The 16,522-nt window shown below is 37.9% G+C and overlaps 1 protein-coding gene across 1 annotated transcript in view; it reads right to left on the bottom strand.

The window, feature by feature from the left end:
• Positions 1 to 428: 428 nt before the first annotated feature.
• ADGRL4 (adhesion G protein-coupled receptor L4) overlaps positions 429 to 16,522 on the bottom strand; it is a 101,925-nt gene continuing 85,831 nt past the window's right edge. The window contains exons 14-16 of the mRNA XM_070939438.1: positions 6,878 to 6,969; positions 4,636 to 4,804; positions 429 to 1,747 (exon numbers count right to left, since the gene is read on the bottom strand). Coding sequence (XP_070795539.1) covers positions 1,685 to 1,747; positions 4,636 to 4,804; positions 6,878 to 6,969 — 324 coding nt within the window. The 3' untranslated portion in view covers positions 429 to 1,684. The remainder of the gene's footprint in view (positions 1,748 to 4,635; positions 4,805 to 6,877; positions 6,970 to 16,522) is intronic.

Genomic DNA, 16,522 nt, shown 5'->3' with positions numbered 1-16,522 from the left:
CATAACAGGTTGACTTAGATCAGGGGTGTCAAACAGGCGGCCCGCAGGCCGGATGCTTCATGCACAGGCCACGTTCACCCCAGCTCCGCAAAGGGAAAAAAACATAATGTGACGGTAGCATGACACCTTGAGTTTGACACCTGTGACTTAGATCCTACAGTACTTTGGAGTTTTGGTAACTGTCTCTCACCTGGTGCAATTGTTTCATCACAATAACTGTGACTATCATGTTGGATGTGGGGGAGAGAAGACATTAATAACATGAGTTCTTGCAGTATCTTTCCCCAGGTAATCTACCCCCCCTCTCTCTCTCCCTCTCCCTCTCCCTCTCCCTCTCCCTCTCCCTCTCCCTCTCCCTCTCCCTCTCCCTCTCCCTCTCCCTCTCCCTCTCCCTCTCCCTCCCTCTCTGTCTCTTTCTCTCTCCCCCTCCTGCTCTCCCCCCTCTCTCTGTATCTCTGTATATAACTGGGTGAAACTTTCAAAGGGTCCTGTTGAGCCTTCCGTGGGAAATGGTTTCCATAAAGTTTTAAGGAGAGGTTACTTTGTCACATCACTATGCTTTGTACACTTGGCCTTTCAAATGCTTTCTATACTGGTGATCTACTCAATGTTATGACATTGCCCTAATGCATATTTTAAGGCAGTATTGCATGAGAAAAGTTTTTCTTTAAATGCACATCTGTATCAAACATAAGGAGCCCCACCTTTTCTTTGCTAATGTAGATAAGTTGTTTTGAGTAAAACGTTTGAGGTGAGAATAATGAATACTGGTAGGCTATGTATCACTATTGACTATGCCATGTCAAAAACCCCCATTAGCAGATCATTGACTTTAAAAGAACTGTGTGGGGCAGATTTCCTTTATAACCCTATCCCTAGACACAGAGAATCCCCTTCTCCTCCCATGTGGGCAGTGAATGATTAGTATGCACCACCACTTTATAAGACAAGGTTAGACAATGTTTTTTTTCCCCAAACTTGGCACCTTTAAGACAGGTGGACTTCAATTCCCAGAATTCCTCAATCAGCATGGCTGGCTGAGGAATTCTGGGAGTTGAAGTCCACCCATCTTACAATTGTCACAACTGAGAGATCTTGAGCTAAGAGAAGTCTGAAGCCTGCCATCTAAACTTTCAGCTAGCAAAATCCGTATGTCTTCCCCTTATGATCAGAACTAAAGAACTGCACACACTGCTATTTTCTTAACTTAGCTCCTTTCAAGGCAGGACACAATATTTGACCAAGGTAAAACCTTTTTAAAACACTCTAATGGGTTGTATTCTCTTTAAATAGCAATAAGTGAAATTATTTCATTTACAAGCATTAGATATGAAATGAAGAGTCAATCTGCCAATAACAACAACAAAAAGCTTTTCACCTTGGATTCACTTTTCCCTCTTTCAAGCTTTAGCTGTTTGCCCTAAAGAGTCGTGGGCGCCTTTAGAAGTCTTATTTGTTACACAATAAACCAGTCTGTCTTGTACAGATATGCATTTTTTGTACACAATATAGCATGCCTGAGTGCACATTTAAGTACAATACCTATACCGGAGAGAAAATAATTGATTTAAGAGAGATGACAGTTCAGTAGCTCATTTCATACTTTCACAATATAGCAATTTTTCGAAAGCCTCTCGTTTTCTGCTTTCTTCCACAGTACAGCTCATCTTGGCTTTCCATCAATTTACCTCAAGCATCTAAAACAGCAAGGGACATTTCTGAACAGCCTGGAGTATTCATCCTGGATCTGAAATGAAAAGATACCATGAGCACCTTGGCTTACTATCAGGTAAATATATATGTTTTAAGCATCTTTTACCAAATGTGGCTTATTCTGTTAGAAGGGCTTTAGATAATTTGGGCCCGCAGGGAATTAGAAAAGATGCTGATGAGATTTTGACAATGTAAGTTGTAGGACATTACATTAAAAAATTTCAGTCCGGAATCAGATGACTATAGTTAGTGAACCTCTTTAATTATTTGATAGGATTACTGCTGTATAATTTGAAATGCCTTCTGAAATCCCAGACCTGTGTTATATAAATCAGATTTCAAAGTCTTAATACATGAGTGTGAAATATGCATGTGCATGAATTATTTTATTCAAGCAGGATGGCAATTCTTGACTCACTTTTAAGTATGGGGCACTAAACTAAATCAGACTCCAACATTACTATAATGCATTTAATGTGTGCATTTCCAACTCTCTCTAGTTCTGATTATATTTTTCTTTAGATCTTATTCAACTCTGAATCAGATATTTAAGGCCTGCATGGCACTGCTGTGGAGAACAGCTATTTGTTTATTTATTTATTCAAAAACTTTCCAACTGATTTCTGTGGGGACTATTATGTTTGCAAGAAATTACTAGTCACTTGATCCCAAACATGTTGTGGATTCTTCATATCTCTTCTACATTCCTAGCAATTCCTGGTGAAGATTTTTTTTTTGATAATTTTTGATTATCAAAAATTTGATAATTTTTCCAAATTATCAATTTGGAAATTTAATTTTACAGCCCTGCTTAATATTTTTTCCCAAGTACTGTATGAAACAGTAAGGTATGATTCCTTCTTTCTTTAAACTGTTACCCTTTTGCATTTGTGCAAATAAACAAAAAATAAACTTCCTCATCATGCTATCAGTCAGTTAATCAATCAATCAATTTGTTATTCTGTGATGTGCCGCCATCTTTCTATAAAATGGAGGTGGACACCTAAATCCTGTATGCCTTAGAACAAGTTCAGAGAAGGGCTGTTGTTTTGACAAGGGGCTGCAAACAAATGCCTCTTTCATAAGGCCTCCTAATAGAGGCAGCAGTTGCCTTATTAACTATTTCAGAAATATATAAATATATAAGTATGTGTTCCCAAAACTTTTGCCCTTCACTGTAAAGGTACCCTGCAGACTTGTCTGTTCCAGTTTTAATGCATGCTTTCTACTTTCTGTTAACAGAATCCTTGATGTCTGGATCAACTGCAGTGTCTCATCTGAGATAACATGTGTTCAGTAATTTTTCCACCTGACAAGGGAAGGGAAGTGGGGATGAAGGGACTCTTTAGACTACATCACCTTATGAGAAAATGATTCAACAAGTCTTTGGAAGACTGGACAGTCTTCAAGAATGTCTCACCTGGATTGGTCATGCAGGTGGGGGAACAAGATAATTGCTAAAGAGATATTCCAACCTGTTTCCTTTTGTTTGTGAGAGTATAGGGAAAGAAGCAGGAGGGGAACAGATTCTTAGAGCCTCTCAGATAGAAACCATGGAATTGGAGAACAGACAGCATCAGACCTGCTCTCTTATTCCTCTCCCACTTCTTCTCTTGCCATGAGTGGCAGGAAAAATGGTGGGAGAAATGGCACTTTTGGTGCCACTTTTCCAATCCAAAGAAGTAATGATTGCTTAGGATTAGAAAACTGGCAGCAGAAGACTTGCTCATACTTCTCCTTGCTGGTGTTGCTATAGTGGTAGGGGGAGAAGTAGAGAGGCAAGAGGGAAAGAGACACTCTGGTGCCATGTAACTACTTCCTAGAGTGGTCATTTAATGACAGTTCAACACCATGGGGGCTTCTCTTGCCAGTAATTGTTACCCAAAGAGGCTTTCCCCGCTCTTTTTCTTTCTCCTTCATTTTTCTTGTGCCAAGACAGAAAAGGAATAGCACAAAATAAACCAGGGTACTGTCTTAACATCTTACCAACTATGGGCTGCTGCTCAACATGTGAAGTCTGGATATACATTAATTTTTCCAAAGAGAGATTGAAGTAACCGAGTCTGCTTAACCTTCAGAAAAGATACCTGAGTGGACATGCTAGCACTTTTCAAGTATCTGAAGAGGCTTCAGATATGTTCTCTATCATAGATTGCAAATTATGGAATAAGGGCCTTAAGTAATAGATGGGCAGACTTAGATTGCATGTTAGGCAAAACTTTCTATAAGCAAGAGCAGTTTGATAATCAAGCAGTTACTTATGAATATGACATGATATATATTTGTTTGGTATATTTTAATTTAGATTACTGCACTGAGCAGATCATCCTGCATAAAATGTTGAAAACCGTATAAATGAGGAAATATATTAAACATAATTATCAGTATTGCCCTTATTCTGTGGATGGTGGGACAGTGCAGTGCAGACATCAGAGAAGTTTCCCTTACTAGTTTTGTTTGCAGTTCGAGTACCAAGACTACCACTTGGAAAACGCAAGTAGTAGTTTCAGAGTAGGTTCTTTTACTAAGACTGGGGCTTGAGTGCCTAATCATCCAATAAAACTTTCCAAGAGCCAATATTATTAAAGCTCTCCTGAAACAGCTCTGACTTTCAAGTAGCTGCTATTTACAGGAAGGAAAGAAGGAAGGGAGGAAGGGAGGTAAGGAGGGTAGGTGGGAAGGAGGGAGGGAAGGAGATGAAGGAAGACAGGGAGTGAGTGACTAAGTAAGCAAGTACATAAGTAATATATTGACAGAGAGGGAGGGAGGGAAGGAAGGAATACATTGACAGAAAGACAGGGAAGGAGGAACGGAGGGATGGACGGAATGAAGGATGGCAGAAGGAGAAAAACATGTTAAGGATAATTTTGTATAAATGCACCTCCTGGTCTATTTACATATATTGAAAAAAAAAAACCTTACTTTTCGTGACAGCACACAAAGAAATATAAAGATGAACAGTCCCTGAAATGCATTGAAAATTGTGAAAAGATATGCCGTGGCCACTGATCCCTGGATGACATGGAGTACGCCAAAAATCCACGTAGCCCCCAGGAGAAAAAGGAGAGAAAGTGCCCCTCGTGCGCAGGATCTAGGGAGAAGGGAAAGGAGAGCTGTTAGCCTGGCTTTTCTTTCCAGTTCCTTCCCTTAAATGTGAGACACTGAGAGACCCTCGCGTTCTGCATTGCAGTGACATGGTTTCTGCTTTAGGGTGTGCTGCAGTGCCGTGGCTGGGATAAAGTTCCTATTTTGTTTTCTGAGCAGTCACCAACAAAAGTGGAAACGCTGATGGCTTTTAAACACTGGCTGTCTTAATCTTCAAATCTGTTTTCTCTAGTGTGCTGCAGAACCATATGATTTGATTTTAAATCTACTGTTGGTGCAATTCCCCAAGGTAAAACATATGTCTGTTATGAAGTATACCCCCTAAGAAACCTTGGGAAAAAAGAAATGTATGGCATGCTCTAAGGTCAGCATATGTGCCAGGCATCAGAGGGAACTTTTGGGCTGTTTCTCAGTTTCAGCTTCAGAGATAGTGCTTAGTTTGTTCAAAACACAGACTTTCTCCTTATCCTGAAACAATTTTGCTTTCACGATGCAAAGGAAGTTTAAATTGTTGCAGGGTCAAGATATTGACTCCCAAACAGCTCACAGATCTGTTCCCTGAGATTGTTTCTGTCTTCTTACATTAACACATGCTAATATAAGTTTCTCCAGCTTTGGTCATGAGCTATGACAAATTACACAGTGTGCTCTTGCAAATGGACTCAGTCATTAATTTTCTGTTTCATTTACAGCTCGCTGGTTTTGAACTTCCTTTGCTGAAAGTTGTTCTCTCTCTCTCTCTCTCTCTCTCTCTCTCTCTCTCTCTCTCTGTGTGTGTGTGTGTATGTGTGTGTGTGTGTGTGTGTCTTTCTCTCTCTCTCTCTCCCCGTCCTCCCTCTCTCTCCCCATCCCCCCTCTCTCTCACACACAAATCTCCCACCCTCATCGTCTCTCTTTTCATGCTGCTTCCTTGGACATGTACACTATAACCATTTGACTCCATTAGACTTGGCGCTCTGTGAGAACTGATCAGGTGGAGAATGGGAGCAAAGTAATCAATCAAAGAGCTGCTAAATCCTAACTATAAATCTAGTGCAATGACTTGAAACAACGTGAATGTTTCCAAGCAACAAAAACAGTAAGTTGCTTTCAATGGTCCCTATAGCACATTCCAGCTATTCCAGCACAAATGCTTTTCAAGGTCTCTATAAATCAGTTTTAAAAAAAGCAGATTGATGGAAAAATCATAGTAGCCCATGAAATAAAAAAAGAATAACAATAAAAAACAAACCCCGGTGAAGGAGGAAAAAAATATGGAACACCTATTTCTATAATCTCTCTGGAAATAGAGTGAAACATCAAAAACCCTACTGAGAGTTTAGAACAAGAGAGTTAGACATATGTTTGGCTCCCCTTACTAAAGAGCCTCATATCTGGATTCTTATGCAATATGAAAACTTTAATCTGGCTTGCAAGAGTAAGATGGTCATATTAGCCAGACTTAATCTCAGATTTGTTGTTTAAAAAAAACCTCCCAAAGCTTTAACTCTGAAGGATGATCTAGAGCAGGACTGTCAAACTTCCGGCCCAAGGGCCGGATGCATCATGCGCTGGCCATGCCCACTCCCGGTTTATCAAAGGGGAAAAAAGTCTTGATATGTCATGTGACACCATTGTGACGATGCGAGTTTGACACCCCCGATCTAAAGGGACCATCTTCCCAGCCAACAGCTGCAGAAGCAGAATAGTTAGCAACCGAAGTTTCTCATTTGAAAAACTTAACGTATCTTAGAAATATTGATACAAGAAGAAATAATGTTTTTGCAAATGTCTCGGTATTTTGTGATGTCAGGAGATCTTTTTGTTTTACTCTTATTTTGTTCCCAAGAGATCCTTATAAAGGGTAAAATATCAATATGTTTTTGTAAAAAAATCATCCTGTGGAATTTAGGCATTGGTCAGCAAAGTAAATACTTTAATGCAATACAGTGAGGATGTCCTTTCTTATTACATTAAGAAACTGAAAATGCTTCAAAGAGTTGTAGTTAGCTAAAACTAACATTGCTTGGTAACAATTTAAAACATGCTGCCAAATAATTCTCTCAAAGTTGTCTCTTACCTTATATTTTCATAGCAGCTAACTTCTGGCTTTAGCATGGCTGTTTGACGAAATACTTTATAGATAATTACTCCAAATGCCATCCAATTCACCTTGAGAAATATAGATTGACATTTTAGTTTAGGGAAAAAAAGCTTTTTTCATATAGAAAACAACTAAATAAATCCATTTGATGTATTCTTCAAGAAGAAAAACCACTTTATAAAGCAGCACTAAGTCCTGCAGTTGTGCAAATCAGAATTATAATTCTTTTTTTTTAATCTCAGCTTTATTAGTTTCCTTACAATTGAAAATAGGAAAAGGAAACATACAAAACTGATTTGTGTAGTACATAGAAATTATATTTATAATTAACTAAATGTTACAAAGTAGTAAATGGCATGAATAGTGGAAAATAAAGTAAAACTGAAAAAAAAAAACCCCAAAAAGAACCTGAATGGGGAAAAATATAGTATTTTGTCAACTTTTGCATAGTATTGAAAACAGTATTTACATTTTTTATTTAAAATATGTCATTCAATTAGGAACATTTATTTTCTTACCCAAGAATGTCTAAATATGTATAACCACAGGTGCTAAAAAAATCACAATATTTATATTGTAATTGGGATGAAGCTCTTGCCAAAATTTCAAGGGAGTCAAATAATAAATCTAACTGGGTCCCTAATAGCACATATTTAATATAGTTATTCTAATATATTGCATTATTGACATTAACAAATAAGTCAAGTGATATAGTTTAAAATCAGGAAAATAGAAACCACTATAATGAAATAGAATGGTAATTCAATGTGTTTTCCAAAGCAATCTTTAAATGTTTTATAAATGAATTGGTAAGGTTATTTGGAGAGCAGACATTCATCCTAAATTTAACTATAAAATGCAAATATTTATCTTGGGTTTTAATCCAAACCAAATTAGACAAAGAGCAACTTGAAATATTTTGCATTCCCCTTATTGCCAGAAATACAACACTAATTACAGGATGTATTTATAGAAGTACAAGTACAAGTACAGAATATAGAAATATATGAGGATTTCACAATATGTTTACATTAAAAGATTCTGTGTTATTCTGTGTTAATCTGTGTTAATCTACCATTCTTTTCATCAAACAATGTAGTAAAAGAAACAGAAAAACAAACAAATATTGTTTCTCTAAGTTTGAAAATATTGAAGACTACTGGTAGTAATTGGTTAGAAATGTTATATTTGTTTCACTAACAACTAGTAAAAGAGAAATATAAAACTTCAGCATACAGTGAATAATAGTATCTCATATCAGACTTATGGGATACAGTATCCCATAAAATAATACTTGGGGTATTCTGCACCTATTCCTATCAAATAAATTGCCTGAAAATGAGGTTACATTAGCTTCTCCTATGAAGTCACAATAGCTATTTACAGTTATAGGAAAGGGAAAGAATTAACTTTTTCTGCTTTCTGAGGCTGGGTGCTTCAAAGGTCTTGGAAGCTCCTCACCAAAGCACATTTTCTGAAAATTATCCTTTATTCCTGATGCTACAGTAGCTAGAAAAAAACATTGATCTTTTTTCTTCTTCATGCCACAAATGATGTTGCAGCCTGTACAGCAGTTATTATGGAGAGCAAATACACATATACACAATATCACAAACCAAACCAAAACTAAGACCAGTTTAAGAACTTAAAGTAAGACTAACTGTGTAGAGAGGTGGAAGGACCTTCACCATCTGGAATGCTTTAATTTAGAACCTTGCTCTTGAGCATGGAGTTGGCCTCAATCATTCCTCCCAGCTCTATGATTTAAATTAGCTATGTTTCCCTTTGCAATGGTCATGTCTTTGAGGTAAACATTATGGGCCACGACAACTCTGTGACATTCTAAAATTGAATGTGTACCATGGACTATACATAACCCTTCACATTGGCCATGTTTGCTGGGGCAGCTGGGAAATGTATTTCATAATCTTTTAGGTTTTGGCTTCTGGATGGAGATCATGATGAACTAATATACCTCTGCACTGCAGAGGCAATTGTGAGCTAAAGATTGGCAGCCAGGAGTTGAGCCCTGGCCGACGGATCTTCTTTGAGATAAGTTATGGGATCACTCATTTGAGTTCTGGATGGTAGTTTCACACAATCCTAGGGGATTTGTGGGTAATTTGCGAGTAGAGCTCTAGCAGCCAAAGAAGAATGCATCGTAGTCACAGCCTTTGACAGATTGGAAGGAGTATCTAACATTTAAACAAAAGAGATACCTACGTAATTCAGTCCAGAAGGCAAGAGATTTTTATGAAACAAACTGAAATGTTTAAATGACACTATCAGTTAATGCAAAAGGTAAAGCCATTGCTCCTTGATGCTGTTTCCACTATTATACTAGCCCTATTCAGGCTACACTTTCAATCCTGATATGGGATTCATCCATTTGAACATTCATGGTGCTGGGTTTCCATTCAGGCATTCAAAAGAGCATCAATAGGTTCACACCAGTGGTGAGTTTCAAATTTTTTTTACTACCGGTTCTGGTGTGGCTTGGCGGGTGTGGCTTGGCGGGCGTGGCAGGGGAAGGATACTGTAAAATCTCCATTCCCACCCCACTCCAGGGGAAGGATACTGCAAAATCCCCATTTCCTCCCAATCAGCTGGGACTTGGGAGGCAGAGAATAGATGGGGGCGGGGCCAATCAGAATTTTTACTACCGGTTCTCCAAACTACTCAAAATTTCCACTACCGGTTCTCCAGAACTGGTCAGAACCTGCTGAAACCCACCTCTGATTCACACAGTGGTGTATTTGTGCTGCTGCAATTTATCCTATTAATGATTTTTGCATACTGAATTTCTGGAAAGATCTAATATAAAGCAGCCAAAAGAAGATTATTTAGGTCATGGAAATGATGCCCATCAATCAGTCCTCACATTAACAATGATATTTTCGGGTTTACCTGCAACTTAAATTTAAAATCTACACTGATCACAATGTACATGAGACTTAAAATTAGACTTTATATTTAGGTTCCACTTTTCATACTTAGGTAACTATATATAGATCTCAAAATCAAAACCTTTTAATCCCTTTTTTAATTAGAAAAAATAGATTCCCTTTTGTTAATGAAAATATCTGGGGTTAGGGGGTGGACAGAACTGAAGGGAGAAAAGATTGTTTCTGAATAATAAGATAAGATAGCAGACTATCGATTAGTAACTGAATACATAAAGGGATAATCTAAAGATATAATAATGTACTAAACTAGTACACACTCTTTATGGCAATTTTTTTTAAATGCTAAAAGGATAGGTTGATTTTATTTGTTCTCAATATTCATGATCCTTTTCTGGTTTTTAATGTTCTAAACTTTTCTATTATTTTATTTTATTTTGTTTTGTTTTGTTTTATTATTTTTTGTGATAATAAAGCACAACAGTTAATCCACTAAAACCGAATATGTATTCTTGGGAGAGGACTCAAAATAGAAGGCCAAGTAACCCTTAGTTTCCAATTTGAATGAGGACTCCTAAGGAAGATGGGCTAGTATAGAAATGGACAAATATTTCGCATCACACAGTGCAAGAATTCTTCTTTGCTAGACTTTGATGGGAAAGGATGGAAAACATTTCATGAACAGAAAATGGACTGCATATAGATCCTCATATATAAGAATCAGAACTCGGATGATTTCTACTTAATATATCCAACTTCTTTCCAGTTGTAATTATTATGGCCCTCAGAGCGAAGAAGGTCTGCTGTGGTTTGAATTTGTATTATTAAACCTTTCAAATTTCTTGGTCCCTATGATATTTACCAAGACAAAGCTGTCCATATTTTAGTTTATATTTTTTGAATTCTTTGATTCAGCAGCTTTCAGTGTAAACAACCACAATGAAATAAAGTATCTTTTAAATGAAAAGTTATTGAACACTACAGTATATAAATAAATCCCCTAGTGTTTTAATTCTGTAGTGCCTGTTTTCAGGTGGCAACAACAGCAAGTACGAATCATTGTACTTCTGAGTCCCTCTGGAGAAAATCAGAAAGCCAATATCCTAGTGTGTTAGATTTTGCATTAGGATCCATGACTGAGTTGTAAGACATCCAGACAGCTCCATATTGAGCTCACATCTGAGGAATACAAGGCATTTCATCTTCTATTGGCAGTTTGCTTAAACAGCTGGCTTTGAATACATTTCTTACCTTATGGTAGCATACAGGAAAGAGAACTGAATTTTGATTTGCCCAGCCATAGTAGTTTTTGTGAATTTTTTTTTTTTAAATGGGATGGGAACATTTAGTCATTCTCTGAAGCCATTTCCCCTAGGCATTTAACCCCCCCCCCATATATATATATAAGCCTTGACAGTTATCCAAAACAAATATAACCCCCCCAAGCACATCTTAGATCTGACCAACCACTGCCTATCCAACACATACTTCATCTATAATGGACAGAAATACAAACAAACAGAAGGAGCACCCATGGGATCACCCCTCTCACCTGTCATTGCCAACCTCTATATGGAATACTTTGAAACCCAAGCTCTAGAAAAATCTGATCATAAACCCAAACTCTGGCTCAGATATGTGGACGACACCTTCATAATCTGGCCTCATGGGAAAGAAAAACTGGACAACTTCCTCACACACCTCAACAGCCTACACCCCAAAATACAGTTCACCATGGAAACAGAAGCGAACAACCAACTTCCCTTCCTGGATGTCTTAGTCTACAGAAAATCCAATGGCTCCCTAGGACACACTATCTACCAGAAGAAAACACACACAAACCGCTATCTGCACGCACTCTCACACCACCACCCTGCCCAGATCAACTCTGTAGCCAAGACACTCATTTCCAGAACAAAACGCTTAGCTGACGAACAACACCTAAAAACCGAACTACACACTCTTACTAACGTACTAACATCCAATGGATTCCAAAGAAATAAGATCACCAACCTAATCCAAAAAGAAACCCCCACTAAAATCCAAGACAGAGAACAAGAAAACGGCAAAGCCCTCCTCCCATACATAAAAGGCACCACAGACAGAATAAGCAAAATCCTCCACAAACATAACATCAAGACAGCATTCTGCACAAACCGAAAAATATCCACCATCCTAAGGAACCCCAAAGACAAAATTGAGTTAGAAAATCAAGGAGTATATGAAATCCCATGCACCGCCTGCCCCACTACATACATCGGACAAACCAACAGACGAATAAGTGCACGCATAGAAGAACACAAGAACTCAGTCAGAAAAGAGGAACCAACTTCTTCCCTGGTCCAACACCTTAAAGCCACAGGACATGATATTGACTTTAAAAAGACCAGAACTATCGCCAAAACTGAACACTTTAACAACAGAATAATCAGAGAAGCCATCGAGATAGAAAAACGCCCACACAGCATGAACAAACGAGACGATACCTCCCCCCTACCAGCCATTTGGAAACCCGCCCTTATTGACAAACGAGTCCCTAACACGACAAATGACACCAGACCCACACTCACGAGAGCCACACAGGATGTCACCACCACACATCCACGCAGAAAGCAGACTCAAACCCACACTGATAATGAGCCACGACCAAGGACCAGAAGCCAGACCACAGCTGCATCATTAGCCACTTTAAACCCCTCCAATCCATACATGAAGCAGACTGACACCCACCATGAAGAGCTCGCACGGCCACAAACACGAAGCCAAACAACAACAACGCAGCTCACCAGCTCAAATCCCCCTGCAACTCAGACTAAGCTGAGCACAACCAAGCCCCCACCCAAACAGAACACACCCCCAGCCAATCAGAGCACAACCAACCCCCCATCCAATCAGAGCACAGCCAAGCCCCTAACCAATCAGAACACACCTCCACCCAATCAGAACACAGCCAAGTCCCCACCCAATCAGCTCACACCCCCAATAGCAGTTAAAAGGAACAGACAGCTGAGATCTCACATTGCTCCTGGAAGCACGAAGCCGAGAACACCAGCCTGAAGATGATGAATGAGACTTCATCGAAACGTCGCCAAGACACTTCCAATCTTACGTGGGAGAAGACCCGAATAACCAAAGACCTACATACAAACACCCGCGAAAACCTGAGAAAACATATATATATATATATATATATATATACATATATACATATATATTTATATATACACACACAAATATATACACATATATATACACATATATATATACATATATATACATACATACATACATACATACATACATACATACATATATATATATATATATATATATATATATATATATATATATATATATGAGATATATTTCATCAGCTCAGATTCATTAGGAACAGTTTTTCCTGCCTATTAATAAGGCTCAAGGGATGCTGGGTGGAGGTGTATTCAGGCAAGAAATGGTAGAATGTCTTAGGTTGACGTGAAGACATTCAATCCTATGTCAGTAAGTGAGATAAAGGGTGGAAATAGGAGAGTGAAGTACTTAAGTGAGAGATAAGTTAGAAAGAAGAGAAATGAATGAAGGGTTAAATAAAATAATGAGAAGTTAAATAAAATATACTATCTTGCAAAAGATAGAATGTTGTATTACAGAAAAAATGAGCTAAAGTTGTTTTTTTTTCCTCTATTGATGTCTCTGCTTTGTACATAAATTATTCATATCGGATTCTGCTTTAATCTGCCCACTGACTTTAGGATAGTCTATAGGCAAATAAAAATTAAGTAATAATTGCACATTAAATAAAGCAATATTTCAAACATCTTGCCCTCCCAGGGTGAAATTAGCTCCCACCCTCCTGATCTGCCACAAGAATCTGAAGACTTGGTTCTGACAGTGGTTAGAAGAGTATCATATTGAAGATGGGCCAATAGCAGAAAGCACTTAGATTTATAGTGCCTTACAGCCCTCTCCAAGCAGTTTACAGAATCAGCACATTGCCCCAACAATCTGGGTCATTATTTTACTGACCTCGGAAGGACAGAAGGTTGAGTCAACCTTGAGCCTGATGAGATTTGAACTGCTAAATTGCAGTCAGTCGGCAGTCCGCAGAATTAGCCTGTAATACTGCGTTCTAACCACTAAGCCACCACAGCTCCGCCCCCCAGCTCATCCTACTCCTTCCCGCTCTATCTTTTAGTCTTAATTTGTAATTGGTATTTTTATTACAGTTAGATATATACAGTAAGTCTGTATGGTTTTATTGCTTCCTTGTGAATTTTTCAACTTTGATTCTGTCAGGCATGAATGACCAGACCCGCAACTGTAGAGTTGATACTACCAACTTTATTGTTCTGTGCCAATTTCACAGTAATCTTCCCAGGCTGGTGGCTTGCCCCTGCAAAAGACTAGATAAAGTCCAACAGCATCTAAAAAGTGTGTGTGTGTGTGGGGGGGGGGGAGAATTCAGACCTGGTCCTCTTCTGTTTATGTAAGAACTCCAGCTAAGTCTTCATTTGATTCCTCCTCCTGAATGGTACGACTGCTTTCCAACAGATTCTGACTTTTAACTTGTACATTCTAACCTTGCTTTTAATTTTATGTCTAACTGTACATTTAGTCCCATTTTAAGTTATTTTGTTATTAAATCACTCAGAATCACTCTGGTGAGATGGGCAGTGTGGCAATTTAATACATGAACAAATAATAATTCTTATGTAATCATTTCAAGAACGCACACTGAGATAGCTAGTATTTTCTCCACTTAATTAGTGAGGAAGGATAAAAGTTGCTCACCAGCCAACACCATGAACCCCAGTCTTTTTCCTGTTCACAGTAGGGATTGTCTTAAAAGATAGCCATAGCTTGCCAAATTACTTTCAAAACCCAGTGCCAAGGATACAGGATGCTTATCAATAGTGAAAAAGGAAACAAATTCCCAGTCTCAAAGACCATGTAGCATTTTGAATAGCAGAATAGAAGAAAAGGCAGTTGTATATACACACTTTTGCAAGAACCGAGATGTTGCTGATGTACATCTAATGTCAGAATTAATGCTGGATTTAAGGGAGCCATTTATAATATCACTTTTCTACGGGGATAATATAAAGATACCTAATTTTCATGGAAGGGCTTTGCAGATGCTCTTGGTCATGGTAATATCCTAGCTCCCATCAAGGGTATGTTTTCTTCTACAAGAAATACTTTGATCCAATATTGGAAGGGATCTTCCTAGTTTCCCAGGGCTAAAAGTCTGGAGATATCATTAGTCCATAATGTTGATTTTTGTCTCTTTTTAGGAAAAAAAATATATAGTTATTGGAACACTTTTGAATTTCTCAAGGTTTACCCTAAAGGGTCATAAAACTCCTCATAGCATTTAGAAAATTACTGATGGCAGTTTTATTTCAACCATGCCTTCAACCTTAATTAAATGTCATTAGTATCCATCTTGGATGGTAATTTGATATATTAATTATAATTATTTTAATGTATTGTAACTTTACTTCAAAACTTTTGGTTTTGTTCTATTCTAAAAACTAAAATAAATAAGAAAAGAGAGGGGAAAAAAAATAAAAATGAGAAAGGAATATTTCTATTTCTGGCCATTTGACATCCTTTTCCCATATCTCCATTTGACATTTCTCTCGTGAAAGTAATAAAGTATACATGCCATATTTTTTTAAAAAAATATTTTTAAGGAGAAAAAAGGATTTCCTGATTAAAAAGAATACTTCATTCTCAAACATTGCACATTCGCCAAAATGATTCACAGAAACATCTGTGAAAATTATCATGTGCCAGAAATGAAAATATATGATGGGAACATAGAGGTGAAAAAGTAGTTGAAAACGAGCAGGTTAAAATATTGTGGGATTCCCAAATACAAACTGATCAAGTTTTGGCTCATCCAGATTTCAACCATATTTGTATACCAGGCAGTCATTGAGATATGACTGCAATTGTACCCCAAATTTCTGTTGCTAAGCAAAGCAGTTCTTGAATGAGTTTTGCACCATTTTGTAACCTTTTTTTTTGCCACAGTTGTTAAGCAAAACACTGCAGTTGTTAAGTAAATCACGGGGTTGTTAAGTGAATCTGGCTTCCCCCATTAACTTTGCTTGTTGGAAGCCAGCTGGGAAGGTTACAAATGGTAATTACATGACCCTGGGATAGTGCAAGTGTCATAAATAAATACATGCCAGTTGCCAATGCCCACATTTTGATTACGTAACCATGGGGATGCTACAATGGTCATAAGTGTGAAAAATAGTCACTTTTTTCCAGTTGTAACTTCAAATGGACACTAAATGAATAGTTATATGTTGAGAACTAAGGGGTCAACATTTACAAAAATCTGTTAATGCATATGATTTGGGGGGGCGGGGGGGGGCTCAAGGTCAGAAGGCACAGTTTTTTCATATAAGACGCTAAATTTTCATGTATTTCAACTTGGAGTTCTAGGTAGCAATTCTCAAATTAACCTGCTTAAATTAGACAGGCGTTGCATTGTTCATAGGAACAAGCTACAATACATGTTCATCCCACCCGCCATAAGTCTTCAAAATTAGGACTTGCAATCCACGGGTGGGTTCTAATTTTTTTTACTACCGGTTCTGTGGGTGTGGCTTATTTTGTGGGCATGGCTTGATGGTCATGTGACAATTCTTTAGGATTTAGCAGAGGTACTGGTCTACTAGGCTTTTAACTGCTTGCAGAGCTG

This window comes from Pituophis catenifer, unplaced genomic scaffold (assembly GCF_029215685.1).
Source record: "Pituophis catenifer annectens isolate HBS135680 unplaced genomic scaffold, rPitCat1.0.hap2 SCAF_3, whole genome shotgun sequence".
Lineage (NCBI taxonomy): Eukaryota > Metazoa > Chordata > Lepidosauria > Squamata > Colubridae > Pituophis > Pituophis catenifer.
This window is presented reverse-complemented; position numbering and strand designations above follow the sequence as displayed.